At 40.3% G+C, this 25,044-nt stretch overlaps 3 protein-coding genes across 4 annotated transcripts in view; 2 read left to right on the forward strand and 1 right to left on the reverse strand.

Annotated features, from left to right (window-relative positions):
* LOC109958995 (guanine nucleotide-binding protein G(i) subunit alpha-2) overlaps positions 1 to 13,004 on the forward strand; it is a 43,678-nt gene extending 30,674 nt beyond the window's left edge. For both annotated transcript variants that reach the window (XM_020598013.1, XM_020598015.1), the window contains 7 exons: positions 960 to 1,101; positions 4,340 to 4,500; positions 8,063 to 8,191; positions 9,897 to 10,026; positions 10,710 to 10,863; positions 11,054 to 11,246; positions 11,840 to 13,004. In XM_020598013.1, the coding sequence (XP_020453669.1) occupies positions 960 to 1,101; positions 4,340 to 4,500; positions 8,063 to 8,191; positions 9,897 to 10,026; positions 10,710 to 10,863; positions 11,054 to 11,244 (907 nt within the window). In that variant the 3' untranslated portion in view covers positions 11,245 to 11,246; positions 11,840 to 13,004. The remainder of the gene's footprint in view (positions 1 to 959; positions 1,102 to 4,339; positions 4,501 to 8,062; positions 8,192 to 9,896; positions 10,027 to 10,709; positions 10,864 to 11,053; positions 11,247 to 11,839) is intronic.
* Positions 13,005 to 14,216: 1,212 nt separating this feature from the next.
* LOC109958992 (PAK4-inhibitor inka2-like) lies at positions 14,217 to 16,898 on the forward strand. The gene is made up of 3 exons (XM_020598010.1): positions 14,217 to 14,437; positions 14,523 to 14,575; positions 15,835 to 16,898. The coding sequence occupies exons 2-3, from the start codon at positions 14,573 to 14,575 to the stop codon at positions 16,762 to 16,764; spliced, it is 933 nt and encodes a 310-aa protein (XP_020453666.1). The 5' UTR covers positions 14,217 to 14,437; positions 14,523 to 14,572; the 3' UTR covers positions 16,765 to 16,898.
* A 327-nt stretch (positions 16,899 to 17,225) lies between these two features.
* Positions 17,226 to 25,044, reverse strand: part of uba7 (ubiquitin-like modifier activating enzyme 7) — a 31,999-nt gene continuing 24,180 nt past the window's right edge. Inside the window, exons 22-24 of the mRNA XM_020597967.1 lie at positions 21,914 to 21,967; positions 20,558 to 20,640; positions 17,226 to 18,562 (exon numbers count right to left, since the gene is read on the reverse strand). Of these exons, the coding sequence (XP_020453623.1) occupies positions 18,424 to 18,562; positions 20,558 to 20,640; positions 21,914 to 21,967 (276 nt within the window). The 3' untranslated portion in view covers positions 17,226 to 18,423. The remainder of the gene's footprint in view (positions 18,563 to 20,557; positions 20,641 to 21,913; positions 21,968 to 25,044) is intronic.

Raw genomic sequence — 25,044 nt, forward strand, 5'->3', positions numbered from 1 at the left:
ATGACGCATTTGAAGCCAGTTTATTACCACATCCAGCCGTACAATAAATCAGCCTGCAGAAACAGTCACAACAACTGTTATGTAACATTACACATTGAAGCTACCTTTTCTGTGTAAGAACAACATTACAATAGAGGACGCTAGGAAAACACAACTGCATTCTTAAAACTGCTTAAACATTAGGCAACTCTGTATTAGCTCAAGTACTTCTGTTCACTGTCATTCGCATTACCATACTATGACAGGCAGCAGGGTTTGTCTCAGTTTACTCTCACTGCAGTTTCCTCTGCAGCCTGATGCAGTCTGGATGATTGCAGACCACGGATCTATATTAGAGGTAGTAGTAATACTGCAAGAGGTAAACTCAGGATACTGCATCAGCTAGATGCTGCAGAGTAGAGGCATTTCCAGTGTGTGTTAACCCCACTGCTCTGCATCAACCTACACAGCATGCTGGCATGATAAATGTTATGCAGACTATAAACTGCTGGGTAGACATCTCAGTGAGTGCACACACACAAGCTGCTGTTCAGCTTTGCCATCCAAATGTGGTACTATTACACTACGCACTACTACACTAATTACACACTTTTTATGTCATTAATGTCCATACATGATTGATAACAGTACTGCTGTTTTTTCTTCAGCTTAATGACAGATATTTTTTAGTTATCTGGCTGAAACAAACACTAAAAATCAGTTATTACTGCTGTGCAGAAACGGCTACATACTGATCACTACAACAGCTTCCATTTTAAAGCTGCTGTAATCCATATTTTTATATTTAAGAATGGATCAAACAACTACATCTGTGTTAAAGGGGCCTGTTGTTCCACTTTACGTTACCTACCACGCACCAAAATGTGAGACTGACAAAGTTAGTGCCTAGCTGATGAATACAGCTAAAAAAAAAAAATCTGTGAACACAAATTAATGTTACATATTCTTGATGTTCGCAGGATCATCCATGAAGATGGCTATTCAGAAGATGAGTGCAAGCAGTACCGAGCAGTGGTTTATAGTAACACCATCCAGTCTATTATGGCCATTGTTAAAGCCATGGTCAGCCTCAAGATTGACTACAGCAACCCTGCCAGACTGGTAAGATGGCCAACACGCAACGCTGAAAAATACTGTTATAGCATTAGAGTGTGGATACCTGAACCAAACCCAAAGGGACCCATCAGTACCTTGGGGTCCGGACCGGGTTCAGGCACAAATTGTCCGAGTTGGGACATGTAGGTCAAACTTTAGGCTAGAGAGCTGGAGCACTCAGATGTCTGCTTTGTTCAACAGCATCGGGCTCGGGTTGGGTTTTGGACATTATATACTATAACCTAACAACTAACTTATCAAAAAACCCTGATTAGTGGCTATAGGTCCTTTATAACCAAACAAAGTGAGGATAGGGGCATATAATATGCATAGGAGTGAGAAAAAGTCAGTTTGTGGCCGAGAATCTGGCCAAAAAATGTGTGCATCATTACATCAGTATTTTATATTTTATTATTGTTATTTAATAATGTTTTATTGTTACAATTTTACATCTGACCACAAGCAACAACTCAAGATGTTTAATACCAGTCACTCTTTTTCCAGACAATTAAACGGGGAAAACACAGCCTCAACTTCCTACAAGAGACAATACCCAGGCACTTGTAAAAGTCATGCTATTATGCACATGTAAAGATAATTATTGAATATTTGTAGTTTTATAAGAGTGCGAGCAGAAATCCGACCAGCCTCAGAGTCATTACTGTGTGAGAATGCAGAATTCAGTTGGCATTATTATTTCTGAACAGATCGGACTCTCCCTCAGGCCACAACAAAACAAAGCCTCTTACAGTTGTGTATCATTTACCTTTGTTTCTCCGAGTCACTGTGTCCTTTTCACTTTTCCTTTGTCTCAGAATTGTAGTTCACCACAGCAGCCTGTTTATTTCTGGCAAAGTTGCTCTCGGTTTAAGATACTGAAACACAATAAAATGCTTCTCTGATTCAGCCTTATAACCTGAAAGTGTTACAGATTTAACTACATTTTTGATCTACTCGCTTCGCATTTAGTAGCATTTAGAGAAGAAGCTTAAAGCGTGCTTAATACCAGCAGCAGCAGCAACCAGGTCTTTGAGGCCTGTTTCTGGGAATTTGATTTATTCAAACATACTGGCAAGGCACATTTTAACAACACATTTAATTTGCCAGGCGGTTTCTGCAGATTCAGCAGTGACACAGGTTAATTCCTTGTTTTGAAGGCTGCAGTACCACCTGTAAAAGGAAGACCTCAGGGGTGGCCTTAAATTGTCTGGTTTGTGCTTTTTAAACAGCAGTGAATTAACATTTCATGTTTACCTAATTTTTCCCCTTCCTTTTGTCTAAACTAACATCCCCCAGCCTAGTGGCCATTTGCTAAACCCCTGCCCTGAACAGCAGTCTGCTTTCAAAGAGTGTGGTGGTTTTGTTTCACCCCCCTTAAAAAAATAAGAGTGAGGGATTAAACATTGTTTTTTTACATAAGATGTCAATGATAGTATGTCCAGTAAACTACTGTAGCTAACAAGCACCATTTCCACTAATTACATGAGTTGACATTTTTTCTCTTATCTTCTATATCTATCCATCCATCCATTATCTATACTGCTCCTGAAGAGGGGTCACTGGGAGGCTGGAGCCAATCCCAGCTGACACTGGGCAAGAGGCAGGGTACACCCTGGACAGGTCACCAGTCCATCACAGCACAGAGTCTTCTATTTCTAATATTTTGTATATCTTTTGGATTTTGGACTGGTGGTCTGCGATTATTTAGACATTTTATAAATGAGATGCTTAATCAACTAATTTAAACACTTTGATTAATCAGTAATAAAAATTATCATTTGGATCCGTTACAGCCCTAATTAACACAAACAAAAACATGGTTTCTTCCGCGCTGTCGCCAAGTGCTTGCTCAAGGAGGATTTGTTGGGTTTTTCCTCTATAATAATAGTAAGGTCTAGACCTTATTTGTAAAGTGTCCTGAGATGGCTTTTGTTGTGATTTGGTGCTATACAAATAAAATTGAATTAAATTGAATATTCATTAAACTATATAGAAACACAAACCAATACACAAATACAGACAGACACACCCTGCTCATACAAATGCAGGAGACATGCATCACCATCAACAGCAGCTTCAGGCACAGATCCAATCTGCTGCACACTGTGAACACTTATCTGCGTATGAACAAGCTGTCAGTGAGTTCTAACAGTGGCTGTGTTCTTTCCTGTGGAGGAGTGTGTGTGATGTTACAGTGAAACCAGCCTGTGTGTTCTGTAACTGAAGCTGTAATAAAAGGATTGAGGACTCGGCCGTGGCCATTCGAGTGGGATGGATAGATGTTGGCTTTTTTTTCCCCTCTCTGACAAATCTGTCAATTGGCTGCATGTACGTGATGATACTCTCACAGACTCCCACACATGGCAATCAGTGTGCTAGCCTGCCTGTACTTGCATATAGCAGCCGTGTAGTCGTGCACACAGCTATGCAGATTGCACACGTACGCATATGTGCAAACACAAACACCTATGTGGAACCAAAATGTACACACACATCTTCATTGTTATTTTGTTGCTTAGTTTGGTTGAGGGAGCAGCAAGACTTCCAACAAATGTATTACATTCCCAGAGACTCACTGCTGTACGAACCAGTTATTACTGAACAGCTGAGCCAATGCTATGCTGACACAGGAATGCACAGAGAAGACCAGGGCATTATTTTTCATATTGTTATCATAGCATTCATATAAGAAGGATGATTTCAGGCCAACAGAGAGAGAAGACAGAGAATTGGGAAAAACAAACGAGGTGGCACACAGCAGGAAATCTAACCACAGACTGTTATAGCAGTGCTGCATACCGTTACCTTGAGTCACACCAACATTATCTCACATAGCTTACATTTGCTAACCCCACATGGCATCGGCTTATAAGTTTCAGTGAAATCATCAACACATTATATTGCTACTATCCTAACCTTTGCTTCCTTGGCAGTGGTTCAGAGACCCTGAGACTGTATATAGTTTTTATTTTGCTTTACGTGTCTAAAAACTGAACTCTCTGTACCCAGATCATCCTAAGGGGGTTGTATATGCTGTGCCATTTTTCCCTCAAACTAACAGATGATGTTCACCTTTGCTAATGTTTGCTGTGCTGTAGATCACACATATTACTCACCTATTCTGTATATACTGTTTTATACTTCCATCTGTAAGGATTTGTAAAGATAGCAGTGTGAAAGTATATTTTGGCATTAATGCTATCATTGTAACAACCCAATGGTTTGTCCTTATCGCCCCCTGCAGGATGATGCCCAGCAGCTGTTTGCCCTGTCTGCAGCTGCTGAAGAACAGGGCATTCTTCCTGATGACCTGGCCAATGTGATCAGGCGGTTATGGGGTGATAGCGGCATACAGAGTTGCTTTGCAAGGTCACGAGAATACCAACTGAACGACTCTGCGGCATAGTGAGTTTGAATTTGTGTGTATTATATACAGGAAACAAATACAAGGTAAAACCTTCCAGTCATGTGTGAGCTTGATTTAAATCATTTTATTAATATTCAAGCTGCCTTTATTAACACCATTCTACATATCCTCTTCTTATTGTACATCAATCAATATGTAATCTGCTCCACTATAAATGTAAATGTGGCCGAGTGGAAAACCACACAACCACCCAATAAATGTGCCGTCTCTCTCTCTCTCTCTCTCTCTCTCTCTCTCTCTACGTGGAATGTAAGTAAATCTGTTTGTCAAGTGATGTCATGAAAACAGTTTTGCAAAGCCTGAACCTGAAACACTTCACTTTGAGAGAGATCAGAATATTAACAAGAATATCAAACGGTTTGAGAGAGTGACTAAGATATTTTGGCGTATGTCTTTATTTGGTTGTGCCTGTGCTTTTATGTTGGTGTCGTATTAAGAGCTGTTTATTGTTACTGCCTTTAAGGGAGACTGTTCTCTTGGTGATCTGATGGTGTAGTCCTGCCAGCCTCTCTCATACGCGGTGCAGTGAAAAACCCGTCTTTGACTTCTCTGGGGAGATGTAAACTGGAATGATAGTCCAATTATTTCTTCCTCTCTGGCTTTGATTCTTTAATATGATAACCCCATAAGCAGAGCACATAATACTTTATCTTGATGGAAGAAAAATGAGACGACTCAATTGTGTTTACTTCTAGAAGAAGTAGCCTGAAAGAAAACTCTGAGTGTTCATAGTTATGATAATAAACCCCCAAATGACTGTTGTTTGGAACAAGTTGATTCATTTTGTGGCAATGTTATATGAAAGCTAGAAACGGTGGTGTGATATGTTCATAATCATATGCCATTGAGAAATACTTTGTAATGTCTGTTATGGTGAAATGGAAAACTACTTGTTTAACAATGTATTATGTTTTTATTCACTTTGGTAAATGTGCCAGGTTTTAACAGCTCATTATTATAATTATTACTATGTGGACTTGGCATGTATGAATGGTGAGATCTGTACATCTGAAACACTGGGTGTATAGCTGCTTCTGCCTTTGAAGAGTAGGTTGGCTGGGCCGCTAAAGCTCCCAGCTGGTCTTGACTGATGATGCAATGCTTGTGTAAGTGGGGCAGGCTGTGTCAAGCATGGTGAAAATACTTCCACACTCCTCTGCTGACCAACACTCTGTCTGAAAACAAAGAAAAAAACAAACAGGATAGAGGGAGCGTGACAAAGGACAGCTGTGAATGGAGAACACAAAAGGACAAAAGTGAAGGGAACGCAGCCCTTTGCATAGCATGAGAGGATGCAGCGCAGTGTCTTTTTCCTCTGTGTGAATTTTATCTTGCATCTCTCTCTTGTATAAACCCTCTTCAACATTTTTACATTGTTTCAACAATGCCCTTACAGGAACAAAGGCTGGCTGCAATCTTGCGTTTAAGAGGCAAGTCATCTATACAAATTGATTTGTGCTAAGGGGGCTGGTGGTAATCCCTTGGTGGTCTCACATAGACATTTCAGTCAGCCGTTTTACATGAGGATATACTATGTGAATACAGAGTAAGTGCAAAATTGATATTTGGCATCCACTCTCTGACCTCATCTCACTCCCCACACAAGAATAAAGCAAGCTCAGCACAGCAGAGTCTAGAGTGACTATGTAAAATGTATTCGCAAAAACTGCATACAGAGCCTTTCACTGGCTATTACCTATATGTATTACAGTAGATGTGATATATTGTGAACTGAGATGGACAAATCTAAACCCAGCAAAACCAAGTGTATGGGTTGTATCAATCAGATCATTTCTTAAAGAATTTTATGAGGCAGCAGATCAGTAGCAACACATACATAAGGTAAATTTTAACAGCAAGTGGCCAAGTGTTGCAGAAGAAAACTATATCAGGTAACAGTACAACAGATGATTTCAAGTGTGGATAACTACCTACAGGATCTTGTGTGCATAGCCACAGTGAGTGTTCAATGAGGACACAGTACAGACAAATAATGTGAACAGATGGCATGCTATACAACATGCATCACGTTTACATTACCTGAGCCAATATACAAAATCCCATCTATTAGAGATCTGAGTCTGCAGTGAACCACTGCAGGATGAAACCTCTAACCAAGCAGAAAATGTGCTGCATCAAAATACATGTACCAAACAAAAACAAAACTATTTTCCAGTGTTAGGAATGAATTGAGATTTTAGCCAGCTGCATTAGTGACACTGGTAAACATTATCTCTCCAGGCTCAGGAGTAGGCAGAGGTAACTGGTTAGGGGTAGGGTAAAGGTTAGGTTCAGATTAAGCTAAAACAGACTTCACTTTCCCCAGAATCTGCTCTCTAACCAGATAACCACTCTGTGCTAACGGAGTAGTGCCGAGCAGAGCCGAAGTTGTAAACCTGTTGGGTTACAGTTAGTGTTCATGTTAAGCATAGCCACTAATTCTAAACCTGTCTAGGTGAACAATGTCCAGCTGCTGTTGCCAACTTCCTTCTGAGGTCAGCAGTCTGCCGTCTTGTCTGCAGCCAGGTTCTCTTTGTATTACTGATACTGCTGTGTTACCAGTTGAGACAGTCACTTTAAGGGTAGCTTTGTGTACATGTGTTGGTAGTTAGCTATGCAATAGTGTCATCCCCACCAGTCTATCAGTGTATGAAATCCCAGCATGCAGCCGGTGTCAGTAGCAAACTGTCAATGGCTATGTGAAAACAATCTGACAGTGTACGCAGGGTAGGGCAGTTGTAATGTTGAACCTACACAGAATTATCACCTGAATCTGCATCGGTTTTACAGAGCAGTACAAGGAGTTTCAGACTTTAGTGTTTGGATCACTCTCACTGTTCAGTGTTGTTTTCAGGCTCAGCTGGCACCAACAAAGGAACACAAACCTCTATCATTCAGCAGTTAAAGATAATGTCCTTCAGGAGTTGGTAGAGAACAAAAACAGAGATAAAAGAGTGAATACTGGACTTGTTTTTGCCAGGTGGTCAGAAAGATGGCAGTGATATACTGCATGTGCTCCTAACTTGTTTCCATTACCTCCAAGTGGCCGAAGAAGCCAGTTATTGCAGGTTTGTTCTAAAATGCCTAAAGGAGCACAGGATATGGTTCAGGAACTGCAGAATGATCCTGTTACTGCAGAGCTGATCTGGACTGTTAAGGCTTATTAGCAGCTGCAAGACAGGCTTGATTAAATCTGAGTTCTCTCAGCCACGGTTCTGAGCCACAGTTCTGGGAGGCTAAGTAACAATCCCTTAAAAGGCGCTTAAATCGTCTAATGAAAGGCCATCAAGTGAAGTTTAGCAGCCTATTACTGAGTGCAGCAGAATATGAGTCACTCCACAGAAAGTTCACAAAATTACTAGAGTTCATTACAGTTCAAAGCAGTAAAGCAAAAAACTGTTTCGAATGTTAATGGAACACAAGTGCATCATTGACCTGTGTGTTTATTTGTTGCGTCAGCCTGTTTGTTTTCCCTTTCTCTTTTGAGATTGCGAAATATGTTGACACCTTGCTCTCTCTCTCTCTCTGTGTGTGTCTCAGTTACCTGAACGACCTGGAGAGAATAGCTAAAGCAGATTACATCCCCACCCAGCAGGATGTGCTGCGAACCCGGGTCAAGACCACTGGCATTGTGGAGACTCACTTCACTTTCAAGGAACTACACTTCAAGTAAGATCAGATAGCACTGACCTTATAGCAATGTTGATAGGTTTTTAGGCATTTTTGGTAACAAAAACAAATAAATAAATGAAAAACAACCCACTCTCACCCTGTCTCTCTGTAATCAAAACAAGCACTTTGGCCATTTGCAGCCACTGTGAGAGAGTCCAGGGAACTCTCAGTTTGCAACTTACCCACAGTCAGAGGGCGTATTAAGTAACCGGAGCGGTTATACGGCTGCCTAGAGCTCACTCACCTCTGATGCTGGGCTTTAAGTGTTATTTGGTGGTGCATAAAAACAGCCTGTTATCAGTTAGCCTTACTGACCACACAAGCGCATGTGAAACGTGACATGAATAAAATGTAATTTCCCCTGGTTATATTTCGGGAGACCAGCAAAGTAAAGCCTAGCTTGGATATTAAAGTAGCAGGGTGAATAAATGTATGTCATCACATTAGGTCCTGTCACCTGCTGCACTCAACACCAAATCAAAAGCACAACAAACACTGGCTTTGTACCTAATTTAACACAATACCCAGAAATTACGAAACCTAATTTTTGTCCCGTCATTAACTACATCAAGGGGCAGCTAACACTCCTAGCTTATACCAACAATTAAAAGCCTAATTTTCACAACTGCACTGAGAGCTGAATAAATAAATTAGCTCCTGCCCACTGTGCTCTTGTTCAATAAAAGCTGAGCTTTATTTAGAACTAACATTTGAGTATGTCCTCCATGGCACAGAACCCTTGGTCTTACATAAAATATGTAACTTGAGCACGTAGAGTGTGTGTGGGATAGTAGTGTTTGAATATTTGATATCAGGACTGGTACTGACAGAGTCAATTCCTGTACAGTATAGGTGAATATATAAAATATGCTATATAAAAGAGCACTGAGTGTAACTGTGAAGAGAATTTCTGAAATTATAACAGACATCAGTTGTTTGGTTTGTGTTTTTTCAGTGTCAAACAGTGTATAAGATAACCAAAGCTCTTAAAAAACAGGCAGTGGCAGCAACATGGTTCTGGTGTGACCTGTTTCCTGATAAACTTTCTGATATTTACCGTCTGTCGCAGCCCCAATATTTGGCCTGAATAATTCATGTAGGCAATCAATGAGAAGAAAGTCAAGCTTTTATCATTCTGTCCCATTTTCCACAATAGGTACTGAAAAGAGGTATTTAGAGATACAGAGAAATGCCACTTCATTCTGATTTATTAAGATGGTACTTCTTGGGCATCTGCTAACTGAAACAGCTTGTTCACTGAAACCTCATATTTGTTGCCCGTATGGCAGCTGTCCTGGATGTTGTTGACTGTTTTCACTTCAGCTGTCTGTAGGGTTTTGCTCACACCTCTAAAAGCTTCGATCACAGCGCTCGTCTTCCCCATGAATACAAAGGCCTGCCTCACGTAGCCTGCATTGACTTTGCAGTTTTTTTTATCGGATATTCGACAGACAGCTTTCCACGTCCTCACCCCTTTTGTCCTCCAAGCTTCGTGAAAACTTAATGTACATCCAGGGACGGAATATCACCTTAAATTGCTGCTTCCTTCCTCTCTTCTTCACCAGAATTCCTCCTGAGATGTCCTTCTGTTCCCTATCACCTTCACCTTACTTTGTTTCATTGTTACGTTTTGTCCACACCATTGCACACACACAAACACATGGTATACTTTATCTCCTTTGCTTCATCTCCCTCCTTGCAGAATGTTTGATGTGGGAGGCCAGCGCTCAGAGAGAAAGAAGTGGATTCACTGTTTTGAAGGAGTCACAGCTATTATCTTTTGTGTTGCACTGAGTGCTTATGACCTGGTGCTGGCTGAAGATGAGGAGATGGTAAGGAGAAATCCATCTTCTGACGCATGTGTCTTATTTGTCTGGATGCTACAAGTTAATTAGATTTGTAAAGCTGCTCTCTAGCTCATTTTCAATATCAGTAGTTTCCAGTGTGTGACACTACAAGGCACTTAATATCACCTATCTCTCTTTATTATGGTGTAATAATAGACATTTTTCACAGCAGACATTTTGAATTGTCATAGCAGGAAATGCGCAGCTGTAATTGACAGCATTCATGATGGCTGTGTTTCATTTCTGTGAGCCATTTCCAGGATCCTGGCATTGTGCATGCTTGCTGGGTGACATTGTTTAGTGGGACACTTAGTGGAACTCAGCCACCATTAATGATGTTATCTGCACATGTGCTTTTTCTGTTATGACAGTTCAAAATGTCTGCTGTGAAAAACGGTCTCTAGATGATCAAATTGGCTCATTGGAGTTTAACATCACATCTGCAGTTGAGCCAGTGCAATGCAATTATGTAATAAAAGCCCTACTAGCTCATTTTTCTGGTGACTTGAATAGGAGACTTGGTCCAAAGATGATCTGAAGAACCTCTTCTACACTGGTTAACCATCACATTTAAAATATTACACAACACTGCCCCCTGGTGGCAGCTCTGAAATGTTGTTGTGCTTTAGTGGAGGCCGTAACCCATGGCCAGTTTTGCTTCTCTTCAGAATCGAATGCATGAGAGCATGAAGCTCTTTGACTCCATCTGCAACAACAAGTGGTTCACTGACACTTCCATCATCCTCTTCCTCAACAAGAAGGATCTCTTTGAGGAGAAGATTACTCGCAGCCCCCTCACCATCTGCTTTCCAGAGTACACAGGTATAGAGTGGAATGTCAGGGGCTACACCACACCTGAGTTCACTGCTTTAATGGTCAAACATCCACAGTAAAACCACACACAGGTCGCACTCGCTATTGAACTGGCTTTCTAACAAATCACATAGGAACTGCTAATCTCTCATCTTAAAAACAAATCACCTCCTCATCTCTCACAACTGTTGCTTCCTAGGAGCCAACAAATTTGATGAAGCAGCCAGTTACATTCAGACCAAGTTTGAGGACTTGAACAAGAAAAAAGACACCAAGGAGATCTACACGCACTTCACCTGCGCCACTGACACCAAGAACGTGCAGTTTGTCTTTGACGCTGTCACTGACGTCATTATCAAGAACAACCTGAAAGACTGCGGTCTTTTCTAAAGGTAGAACACAGAGACGGCGGGGGATGAGAATGTTACCTGTAAAACATACAGATATTATTGCCTTCTGATCTGATGTGTAGACAAACCGTTTAAATTCGGCTGTAATGTGAATATTCCAAACCATACCGTGAATTTATTTCCCCACCTATTGACTAGTTCACATAATTCTGTCAGGCTTGAGAGGGATTGTTTGTTTGATAAAAGTAGCTCCTGTAAAAACAGCCCCAGCCTTTCCAGCCTTTTTTCTTTCAAGGATAAAGGATATCATATATGATACAGAAAAAAAAAATGATTTGGGACTGTATAAATAAACTGACTTGACTTTACAGTGAGATCTGTGGATTAGCCACATAACAGTGATGTATCTGTTGAGTTAAAGAGAAAGTATGGTTGTGTGATCTGGGTGAACCAAATATTTTTGAGTTTAGCAAGAATTTAAATTATGTAGTATGTAATGTAAACTCATTTAAATGCTAATAACCAGATTAAGCAGGATCAGTAAAGTTCTTGTACATCACAACAGTTGCAACAATTCTTCTCTCTACCTCTGCTGTGTTTCTCTAAATCTGTTTGTCATCTTTGTTTTCATGCAGGATGATGTCCGACGCGCACACACTGCATGAGAGACTGCAGCAGCCATGTGATGATTACTCCTTTTCATAATGAAAACCATAACAGACTTGATTCCTAGAGGGGAAACCTGAAATAACTTCAACAATCACTGATTTGCAGCCATCACATTCTCTAATGTATTGTTGTTATTATTATTATTATTACTTTATATATATATATTTCTTACCGCACATCCTGAACACAAAGTAAATACTGAGTAAAAACATACAGTATTTGACCAATGACTCCCAAACTGGACCTAAAAGAACCACTTGCAGTCAAGGCACTCACCTGTGAATTGCTGTTTTTAATTGGATATACAACAAAAAGTTTATCAGCCAACTTGCTAAAGTGTAAAAGAACCGTTGGAAGTGTAAAACCTAAATGAAAATACAGTTAACTGTAGTAAGATTTGTAGTTTCCATCCTCATTAAGTCTTCAAGGACCAGTACAAGAACCGCTCGTTTGCTCAGTCTCATTTTGTTCATATTTAAATCTCAGTTTGATTTGATTTTTGTAAGTTTTCTTTTTACTTTTTTTTGGAGTTTAATAACAGGATAGAGTAAAACAACTTTTTATAAAAATCACATTAACTTATGTTAACTATTGTTGGTATTTTATGAACCTTTTGACTGCACAGAGCTTATTTTTAGAAGAAAACAGACAAGCACGGAGAACGATAATGATGAAGGGAAAATGTTTTGTACAATGTTTACACAGAATCAATATTCACAACTGTATTATAGTGCATTGTTCTGCATGAGTGTCCATAGATTAGCCTGTATCCCCCACAAACAAATAACATTCCTTAAGTAACTTCTTTAAAGAAACAGAAGAGAAAAGGTTATGTGTCACTTCTGAGGTAATTGCAAGATTTTTAAGTGATTATGTCTGTTCCTAACATGAATTGTTCTGTATTATTTGTTTCATTTCAAGTCTTTTGACATATGTTTGTGCCTTGATATCTGTTTACACTTGTTCTTTAGAGACATGGTATCTTCATTGTGTGAATTAGGGCTATTTCTACTTCAGTTCACGTAACCCATGATTTAAAATGCAACAAGACTGAGACAGTTAATAGTCATCATTAATATTAAGATTAAAGTCATTCACTTGTTAAATGTAAATAAAGGTTTGGTCACTCAGTCTTTTATTGTGCATTGTGGTGTGTCAAAGAAAAATGCACAATAACCTAATATTCTCTTCCTTCATGTTTGTACCAAAAATACTGCTCTAAAAAGGGGAGTTACAGTATAGAAATAGACGTATACTGGCACCAGTTTGTACCAGTATTGGTTTAAGACCTCAGGGCTCACAGAAGATCCAGATGGATCCACAGATTTTCTTTATTAAGGTCAACAGGTGACAAGTGAATTCATATTGATGCCATGTGTCCAGTGGTGGAAAGTAAGTATTCTTCTTCTTTTTTTTTTTTTAGCCCATTAATCATTTATTGACTTTCAGATTTATCTTGTGACCCTCTGGAGGAGGCCTAACCCTTAGGTTGGTAACCATTGTTGACTAATCTAGTTAAATCTAGTTCCACTTTAACTAGTGAGATGCTGCTTAGACAGTGTTGCATCAGTATTAACAATCTAATATTGGGATAGGCCTCTGTAACATTCTGTCATAAAGTTCATTTTTCTTCAGAATGAGTAATTGTATTACTTTGTGCTACTTTAAGTACATTCTGCTCATAAAAATACTTGTGTATTTTTCCTCAAGTAGGATTTTTAATGCAAGACTTTAGTTTATAATGGAATATTTATACATATAGGTAACCTATTTCTAGTTTTAGTCAGATATAGACTCTAAGCAAGCTGTGAATGAATGAATTACAATACAAAGCGTTCTAAGCATCCGAAGAGGTGTGAGGTGGGGCTGTATTCATGACTGGTTTACTCATCTGCAAATGAAATGGGAACTTCTTTTGAGCACAGCAGCGTGTTTGCACTTCAAACATCTGTTAAGAAGAGAAGCTGAATGGTTTGCTCAGACTTTACTAAAGGGCATGAAAAGGATTATATTCAGTGGTAATATGACATTCACTGTTCGCAAACATCCACAAGGTGGCGACACGTAGACTCCAGTAAATCGGTACATTTAAAAGCAGTACCACTGAATTTGTCTTAAGAATTTGTAGCTTTTACAAAAGTGGCGATTTATTCTCAACATTCGACTTTACAGTTTACAGAAAATACAAAGAAATGAATTATTTCACTCATCTTCGGTTATTTGCAACGTGTAATAGTATTTAGATAATAAAGAAAGGTTTTTATTGTTTTGTAATAATTTTGTTAGATTTTTTAAATTGTCCATTGCCAGATGTAGAGGCTCAACGGCGCAGTACAATACAATAAACCAACATTATGGACCGCTGTAATTGCACGGGGAAGTCCCTTGTTTCGTGCCATTGGCTGGTTTTGTGGTGCGCTGTGCTGATTTGCTGCAGAGAAAAGCTCAGCATCGTCAAAGTCCGCTGACAGACCATGGTCCGGCTCAGAGGAAGGAGGACACGGTGTCATCTCCACTGTGGGGCTGTTGAATGTACAGGGATTATTTCTGAACCAAATGCAAAGGTGAGTTATTACACATTACTATATGTCTTAATGAGTGTAACAGCAAAACCATGTTCATTTAACTAATGCGCTGTTTTTGTTGCAGAAGCAGTTAACAGGATTCTGAACTTCGCTGCAGACATTTACTCACATGCAATGGTAAGTTTTCTCTTTTCTTTCTTTCCCTGTGCTTTCATATTTGGACAGTTTTCTAGATGCACTGCAGTGGCCTTATTGTGGTTGCAAACGTCATTGCCTGGGGACTTTGCAGAAATGTTTTTGCAAATAAACTTTCGTACAGATAAAAAAAAAAATCCTTTAGTTACCGTTTGTTACTGTTTAGAAAAGCTAGTGTATTTTAATTGCCCAGGTCACAGTTAATTAAACCAAAGTGTCCTTGCCAAATCCATACAAGTGAGTGAATCACTTCTTCCCGTTGTGTGAAAGCAGCCAAGGAGAACGGGGCGTTTTAAAAGTGGCAGACTGACCACAGTGTCCCACTGAGGATGTCTCTGTATGTCAGATAAGTCTCCCCCTGGGGCCAAATGGTTCAGCACCTACAGCTGTGATAACATCATGGCATTGTGGTTTCCTTACTACTCCAAGCCAAATACTGGCAGGGAAGGATACTCAACAACCCAAATATTTTATTAATAGTTAGTAAAAAGTGACACAAAACAAAACAAAGCATTTACGCTTTTGTTTATATGGCCAGAAGAATTAGAAGCCTGCTTTCTGCCACATGGAAACTTGCAAAATAGTTATTTTTGTTGTTACATTTTTGTAAAGTTCATGTGGTGTAGGTGAAACTTTATAAAGTAATGTTTCATCAGCTGATCTGCATTGATTTTACTTTGTCCGAAGGCTGGAAGATGCTGTGATTCATGATTAATACTTGATTATTGTGTAATTCCAAAATGTTGCTGTCATTTCCTGGTTTATAATAAAGACCAGTCAACATCCTGTGAGTTAGAGGAATCCAGAGAGGATATGTCTCTGCACTCCTTTATGATTTGCTCAGACTTCCCCTCTATCTGTAGGAGCCAGGGCGAGTTTTCCCAGTATAAAATGCGTATCCTGTTCTCACAGCCATGCCTTTTTCATTTTCTGGGATCATACTGCATGGGATGGTCTCCATAAAGCTGCTCTGAGGTTTGTCAGGAATGCTTCACTAGTTATATGGTCATAGAAACGAGTGATCTCAGCTGGTAAAAATCTTATTGGCCTGGTACTGGAAATAACACGGGCATCTGTACAAGCCTCAGCTAGAACCGTGAGGCCATGATGGGATATTTTGGAAGTCAGTCTGTAACTGCTCTGTTGTCTGCTACGAAAGTTGACCGTGATTTTTAAATTGTGTTGGTCTTATTTAAACTCTGCTGACACCACTAAGTCTGTGTGTCTTTCTCATTGTGCAGCTGTGTTTAGGAGATTCCGCTGACTGCCTCCGGGACCAAATGCACTACATGATGAGATCTTTTCAGGACCTAAAGCAGATAAACAGGCCGAGGCCACTGAGTGAGCCATGTGTTCGGTCCTTTGCTGTAACACGGCTCTGCAAACAGACCGCACAGCAGGAGAGACTCGCTCGTCTACGTGTTTCTGACGCCAGTGAAGCCAGCACATATGACTCTGCCTGCTGCCTGGCCAGCCCCTTGGAAGAGGAAGAAGACCAGCAGGTGCATGAACGACTGGCACAGGGATCCCCCAGCAGTGAGAAGAGTGTGGACTTTGACTCTGGTTACTCTGAGGCTTCTTGGCAAGATGAAGGTGTGGTGCTGAGGAGGACCAGAAATGTGCGAGTCTCCTCTTCTGCCTGCCTTCGCACAAACAGAGGACCTTCAGGTCGTATTCGACCCAAATCAACCTCAGACGCTTGTCTGGAGCACTGGACTTCATTTGAGTCAAGTGACCCAGAGGACTGGGCAACCTCATTACTGAGCCGCAGCAGGAACAGACAGCCACTGGTTCTGGGGGACAACAGCTTTGCTGACCTAATAAAGAACTGGATGGACCTACCAGAGTGTCCCGAGCCAGCGGAACTGAAGCCCAGTGCAGGCCGGCGCCTTGCCAAAGACATTTTGGTCAACATGCGCAAGAGATTGGCAGGGATGTCTAAAAGTATGGAGGTGAGGCCACAGCCAACATGTGCCACGAGGGTCAGCAGGGCTGCAGAGGCTCCCAAACGAATGTCTTGTCCTGTGGGACTCCAGGCTCTAAAACCTTTCTTTCACCAGTCCCACACAGGCTTGCATCAACTGGACACTGACTTCTATCAGTTCACCGCTCTCATGAAGACTGGCAGCCGACAACCCATCATATGTAATGACATTATTGGATACATTTGAGTGAGGCTGTAACTATGGACTGACACTTCAACACAAGCTAAAATAAGATGATCCTATTTTCATAATTTGATGTTGTGCATAATGTTGATAAATCTGGAATAAAGGGGTTTTTTTTGTATTTAAGGAAAATGTGTCCCATTTGTACCTGAGTTTGAGAAGTTCTAAATTCTTATTATTAGAGCCATCTGTTGCTTTATTTCTTGTGGATAATTGCACAGTTTTAATTTTATCTCTGTCCTGACATCAATGCAATATTTATGTGTTATGGTTTGAACTCAATTAGTTCCCTAGTCAGTGATTAGAAACACAATTACCTGACAAAAAAGTAAGAAATATTTACAATAGTCATCCATATTACATTCAGTTTGGAAAAACCTACACAGTAACTGCATGACAGCTTTGTAAACCCAATGAATTCAACTTTGTTTTCCCTGTTGAAAAATAGGAGGTTGGGTGTGGTCATCACAGGAAAGTATGTGTATGAACTAAACGATTTCAAAGATAGTAGGGGAACAGAAATATATTAGTGAAGTACCCCAAGGTATGATATGGTTCCTCATAAACATTTATTGCATTATTGTTCAAACAGCATTTAATCGCAAATGCTTTCAATCACAGGCCCAGTTACATGACATGATTAAGATTCAGCCAACTCGGAAAGCATGTTAACAATGACAGCATGGTTATGTGAGGGTATGAAGTTAAACCCATTGAGCTTGTGGATGAAAAGAAGCCATCTGAGGACAGATTTAAAGAAAAGCCCAGCTCTTCTGCACTGACCAGCACAGGGATCCTTCAGGGAGGCAGGGAGGGAGGAGGAATGTTTGGAAGAGGACTTTATGCAAGACAGCTGTGTGCAGATACCAAAGCACTCCAGCCTGTCAGAGCACTGTGCCTACTGCATTTTCTGACTGCATCCATTCAGCTTCATCAGCCTGACCTGAGTTAGACCCTGGAGCCGGTCCAGCGCTACCCTAGCAGTGCCAGATCAGCTAATCCATATGTCTTGGCAGGCGTCATTGCTGACCTCGCCAGAGACACATTTAACATATAAATCAAAAGCAAACGTTTTGCAAACAGAACTTCCTGGTAAGAGTTTTTGTAATAATAGTAAGGAAACTACAGGTTGCCAAGATTCCTATTTTGCCATATTATATAATCACAAAAAATCCCAAATGAGATATTGGACATCAATCTTTGCATATTTTGCACTAATATTTTTGGAACAGGATAAAAGATTAATGTGCTTGTGGTATTATTCACTTTACATCATCAAAATGTGGTTAACAATAAATCACTGTGACAGTATGCCAATAATTCAAAAGCATTTTTGAAAAATAAAAAAAGAAAAGGACAGACACTAGAAAAAAATAGGGTGGCATGGTGGTGAAGTGATTAGTAGTTAGCACCCACAACATGAAGGGGACTTTTGTCTAGAGTAGGCTCCAGCCTCCCCATAACCCTTAAAATAAGGGAATATAGAAATCATCATTCAAATATTAAACTTTGTAAAATAAAAAATAAAAAAACTGCTTTAGCATTAAAATCACAGTTTTTAATTTATACAATTCTGGAATATAATGTTTGCTTTGACACACTGAAGCACGTCCATGTGATGCCTTCTCACTCAAACCCTGTGGAAACTTCCTGCCTGTGGCATCACAAAAGCAGGTACCTGATAGTTAGGACAAACTCACAGTCCTCATCTTCATCTTCATCAAATGAGGGAATCAAATCCAGCATCTTCTTGTGTGAAGGGATGTCTTTTTTGGTTACCATTCTCACCACATCAGACACACTGCAAAAAATATACAGTGGATGTCTGAATGAAAAGTTATCAGTTCAACATCTGTGCTCATTTTACTGAACATTTAAATCAATTGATTTTCTAAAAAGTGTCTCTTCCTCACTAAGGAACACAAATATTGTTGTTGCACCCAACAGCTGTTCATCAATTGAATTTTATTATTATCAACAAATTTTATGAAAAGACCAACAACCAGTTGATCCTACCGAGTATTGCCTGTGTAGCCCAGGCCTGATGGAGCGACTTCATTCATGCTACAGAGTTCCATAACAGTTCCAACATCCACTAAACACACTGAGTCACACTGTTGCACTGGCTGACATCGTCCTTCGTTACGACAAACTTGGGGACTGTAGTTTATTTGGAGTCATTACCACCCACATGTACACCATCCTGGGCAGTAAAGACTCAATTGATCAAATGTGTATTAAACGCAGCTAAAGCTAGTTCCCAAATAAAGCACTGCTTCCTCCTGTTTGTGTGACAAGTGCTAGAAGCACAATCACCCAGCAGTTTTAGGAAACTGGTTTGCCTTTTTTAAATATTAAAGTAAAAATCTATGGCCCAATTTCCAGGATCTATGTCCTCAGTTGAGTGAATGGTCTTACGCTGGGAGCCACAGACAGGGTAGAAAAGTTTGAATGTATCATTTTTGGCTTTGGTTTTTTCACGGGAATTACTGACAGCAACATATTGTCAGGGCTGCTCGGCGGCCGCTGCCTCTCTTCCGCCTTTCTCTCCTCTGTTTGCTCGACATGCCTTTCTTCCGCCTTCCTCTCCTCTGTTTGCTCAACCTGCGGGATTCGCACCTCAGCTGTGTTGCATTCTTAATTAGCGATTCGTTTGTCGGTGCACACAGCTGGGGTGCATCCCGCTGATTGAGTCCTTCCTTATTTATACCTCTGGCAGACGCTTCGTAGAATGCTACGCTGACAGACACTGTGCGTTTTGGCTTGACTCTACCACACTACCTACGAGCTACGCTCATTTACACTACACTACATATCATACATATCCAAGTACCGTACTTTCCCATGTTATGTTCTTTTGATACTTTGTGTTCACTTTCTTCACCTGCTACCGTCATGTTTTCCCCCCCAGCACCTGGGTCTGCAAACTTGAGTCCAACCTAAGTCCTCCCTCACCCTCCTGGTGAAGGGGGCTACCATAACACATATAAACTGTTGGCAACCTTAAACTTTGATGATTTTTAGTGTGTTCTTTGTTTTTGAGTTTTTAGTTCCCTCTGCAATGATCCAACACATGAACCCTGGGGCAGGGACACTGCACAGGAAGTGACTAGTAGATAGGGCATTTGTCATGTGTGGCCTGCTGTCCACACATCCAGCACTCGGCCCCACTTCCCCTGTAGCTTAATCTAACCTCAACACCGACACCAGCTCCCCAGAGACATGACTGTCTAAAACAGAAAAGGACATGGACAGTCTGTTTCAGGATGAGGAGCTCACAGCAAGATTTAAACAAAGAACCATTAGAATCAAATACTTAAATTTACCCAGTAAATTAGAAGCTTTCTATCCTAAATTTGATTTATTACAGTTTTCCCCTCTTCCTGTAATCAAAACATCCCTAAATGTGAATATTCTACTGGAACTCAGATCTTTAACTGATAAGGAGAGTTCATTGCACAAGTCTTCAGACTCGTTTTAAACACGCCGGGGCTAACGATGCATGTTTTTAATGTGCAGCAGCACTGAACAGGCCTGATCAGCATAACGTCTCTGATGCAGTCACCAATTTAACTCTTGCCCACAACAAACTCAAGGAAACCTGAGGAGGAGCAGCCTCGATGGTCAGTGTTTGGTGATGCGTGAGAGTGTGTCAACAGGCACAGAGGAAACACTTCATCCTACCATTAGTCTCTACACAAACAGTGGTTAGGCTGCTTAGTGTGACTGTTTATGTGTGTAGAGTTGTGTGCCATGCATAGCTGTGCATATGCAACATTGTCTTTAGTGGACCTACCTCTGCCCAAGCCTCTCCTTTTGCCCAGTGTATAAGACAGCTGTTCCGTAGAAGAGGCTACAGATGTTCAAGTTATATTTTTCCTGCACAAAGAAAAAGTAATTCAATTAAATCTGCAATGCAATATAACAAACATAAAAGGCAAACTAGAGATGAGTACAAGACATCGCATGCATGCATTAGGCCAAGGCGATTTCTACAAAGACTGCAGGCTGCAGAGCTAAAAGGTCTGACATTGACATGTGGCCTCAAACAACTTCAGCCGTTCAGGAAACTCTGCAGTGTCTCCACAAACAAACCAGGGGATTTCAGCCAGTCGAAGGTTAAACAAAACCTGAAGCAAATAAGTATACTTGCCAATTTATTTTCCCTTTGCCTCTTTGCCTCTTTAGAACAATGTAGGAGAGCATAAGGGAATCATCACTGGTGTGTGCCTGACTTATACTGGGCCAGGTAAGGTTCCACAACAACAAACTCCAGTAGCATCAAAAAACCAAACGTCAGTTCAGGGCAAGAGGGTGTGTGCATAACAAAACCTGCAAGGAGTCATGTCCTAAAACATTTCTGTTGCAACTGACTTAAAAACAATGTCATAGAAAGCATATGTGGTGCTGTGTATCTGTGAGCACTAAGAGAAACAGGACAAGTTTGCTTTATGTAGCAGTCACAAAACCAAACAATATGATGACAAATAATACACTGATCTACAGCACTGGAGAAAGAACAACTTGACATTTGTTTAATACATTGTTGCTCTTGTCCTCTGTTACTGGTGATAAGTATGTTGACCCTCGTCTGCTGAGATAACTCAAGTGTTGCAGAGAAAACATTAAAGAGTTAAAACTCTGAAAACAAATCATATCAAGATCAAACTCGTGCCACTGAAGATTGAATTGGAACAGTCCTGACATGTTTATCCACTCATCTCAACCTAGTACTTCTGTGTTTATTTGGCTAAAGGTAGCATTTTGCTTATTAAAGAAACAAGATGCATGTTATGTAGTTGTTTGAAATTGTCTCAGTTTACCAATCAAAAATTTACCTTTACTTCTAAAGCTCACTACTGAACAGATATTATCTGAAAAACAATAGTGTAAAAACAATAAATAGCGGTGTTATAGTGGTGTCAAAGTTTTCCTCGAGAGAAACCAGTGACTTTGGGGAGGTGTGATAGTAGAAAAGAGTCGTCTGGTTGTGAATATAGGTGTAAAGTGGCCAGTCGCTGTAAACAATGGGCACTGTGTGGAGTGGAGGAAGAGGAGTGAGTTGAAGAAAATAAAACATGCATAAAGTATGTACTGAGTAGTACTCGGTGCAGAGAAAGTTTCCTTGCTGAGAGAAATAAGGACGCCGTACCTTGATATACTGAATCAGATCTCGATCCCACAGGGTGTATTTGTTTCCTGCGATCTGCCAATAGACACATTACATACGCACACACACACACACACACACACACACACACACACACACACACACAGAGTTGACAGATGAAGTGGCACTTGATGCGAGGGGTGTGTAGAAAATGTTTAGGTCCATAACAAGAGTCCTGGACCCCCGCAGAAAGAGAGGGGGCATTTTTCATCACAGTTGCAAACAGTCTGCAGCAGCATAGACCTGAACAAGCTATAATGAGGTCAAGAAGGTGCATCCTCAAATATAATGAAGTGACTCGCTTGTTGTTCTCAAACCTACAAGACTTACTTCTCACAGTTTTACAGTCATCCTGCGCTTTTTGTAAAAAGTCCATGTAGCTATGTCAGTGTGGTGTCAGTGTGGTCATATTGGTGCAACTTTAGAAAAAGTGGTAAACTGATATCTATGTGAATAGAAATGTGTTGCTGTAGGAGGTGGAATAACAAATAATTTGGAATTTGGTGGAATAACAATAATTTGTTATTACTGGAATAACAAATTGGAATTTTTGTGATATCTTGCTAAGTTTGAGCTTTGAAGGCCCATTTTCTTCAGAATTTCTTGCAGCTCTTTGTCTGAATATGTAAACAGGCTTAAACCGCTGAGTCAAAATGGGGAATGATATTCTGTCACTATAACAGTGATCCTCCCACTATAATACATGTATGACATACTGAAAAAATAATTTGTTAATCATTTAGTTGATGACTGAAAATTAACTGGCACTCTTTGACTGTTATCATTTAAGTAAAAATACCAAATGTGCTATTTGCAACTTTTCTGTTATAATAACATTGTAAACTTAATCCTTTAGGTTACTGGACTTACTCATATGTGGACTATAATAAATAAGATATTTGGATTAATTCCCCGGACACCATGGATATCTGTACAAAATAATTAATTCTGGACAAAGTGGTAGATTGACCAACCCTGTCATCCCTAAAGTTACACTGCTAGCTTGGATAAAGTCAGAGGATTCCTACCATGAGGATGATGTTTTTCAGCCAATAGCTGGAAGCCTTTATGATAAGAGAAACATGGAGATAGAATTGTGTGTGTAAATAAATGTTAACAGTCTAAGATGATTTTACTAACAGTTATATAAGTCATCTCCTTCTCCTGCCTCAGGCCCGACTGCCACCCTGAAGCACTTCACACCTCATGAGACCAGATTTTAGAATGGAGGACCTGACGGTCACTATTCCAGTAGAATCAACCTTTGACCGACAGAATACATAGTCCTGAAATTTACGTAGATCAATTCAGCCCCTGCAAACATAAAGACAACTGTTTCTGCTGCCACCGAATACTTGTCATCACAAGACCATAAACATTATAATCCCCATGTGTAAGACCCAATTAGGAGAAACATCACGTCATCTAAAATGGGCCAGGATCCGTCTCACGCAAAAAATCCAGTCCAGTGAACCTGCTTACATTGGGGCCGTCTGGTGAGAGAAGTTGTGACGATCAAAACTTGGCTCACAATGTGAATATCAAAACTCCAGCAAAACCTGGGTCCAATTATCTCCAGCAGCCAAGGGGAACCTTTCGACTACCCCTCACAACTCCCACCACTTATGGAGTTTGGGTTATGGAGACATTCTCGAGGCATAGACTACTTTTCCTCATGTCTGACTGGGAGTCTCGCTCCTTTGTCCCAGTTTTCAAAGTGTGTTTTGTTTGTAAAATGCACATCTTACCCCTGGTCATGCTAGCTTCTTTAATGTTGAATTTCCAGTACAGCCACAAACCTTCCATGGGCCGAACACAGCTAGAGTCTGATATGCACACAGTGTATGAATTTAAAGGATTTTTCAAATATATAGTCATTGTTGGACTCTATAATGGACCTTGTTTTTCAGCGGCCCCATGCCAGAGATTTTCATGAGCATTTTAGTGTGTGGATACTGATTTGACACAATGCAAAATAAGCATGCACTCCTATTTTTACTCCCTCTCCTCCCTTCCTCTCTCTCATATCTGCCGCACAACTCTGGTAGGAACCTGAAGGCAATCAACCAGCCATCAGTATGTATGTAGAGTGACATCAACTCTTCAACACTATAGCAGGAGGGAAAAATTAAGCAAGAATCCTGGAAACAATTACAAATGGTTTTGCCACAAGCACAGCTACAGTATCTTTTTGTCATGGAAAGACCACACTAACAAGAAAACCAAAAATGGCCCAGTGAAACTGTTATATCTGGGGAAAGTAAGAAATATGAAACAGAGAGTTATTGTTTTCCTCTTAGAGCAACACTGAACCAAATCACCAGCATTGAAATAATCTGCTAGTGTGTTTGTATATGTGTGTGTGTATGTACATATACAGTATATCACGTGTATGTATATATATATATGTATTAATTATGTAATGATATCTAATGATTTTTAAACACATTTAAATAAACCAGCTGCACTCAAGAAGTCATCAAAAGACTAGCTGAAAAGAAGAGCTGATTTACATAATATCACCTACAGTAATTATCCTGAGGTTAGAGTATAGAATTACCATCATGAGAGGTCAGCTGTTATGTTGAAACCAGGTGCAACTTGGTGGTTAATCACAGCTGCATAAAATCTGCCCTGCCTTGTGGTAACATTTTGAAAATCGCAGGGTGTAACGGTTGAGTGGGCTCAGGCTGAATGCATTAAAAATGTTTCCGTTTTGGCAATGAATATAAAAAATGTTAAGCACACAATGACAAAAAGACACAAGATGTACATACAAGCGTGCAGTGTCCAATCTGTGTGTGTGTGTAGATTCACAGGTCTGTTTGAACATAGAGCAGAGCTGGAAGTCAGGATTCTGGGTAGCTGAATTGCACTGAGTTTGACTTCAGAAGATGAGGATGAGACAAACAGACATGGGCTTGAGTGGAGTGAGCCCACAGTGGTGGACATCAAGGTTTGTAGTCTGTCAGCTCTGCTGTGGTTGGAGGACAGCCAAATGTCTCATTTGCTCTACATACTATAGTCAGTATTATAAATAGCTTTGAACTTCCCTCTAAAACACAACACAGCTGGTTTTTCCAAAACAATACAGAAACACAATGACATTTAAA

The sequence above is a fragment of the Monopterus albus genome, unplaced genomic scaffold (genome assembly GCF_001952655.1).
Source record: "Monopterus albus unplaced genomic scaffold, M_albus_1.0 scaffold36.1, whole genome shotgun sequence".
Classification (NCBI taxonomy): domain Eukaryota; kingdom Metazoa; phylum Chordata; class Actinopteri; order Synbranchiformes; family Synbranchidae; genus Monopterus; species Monopterus albus.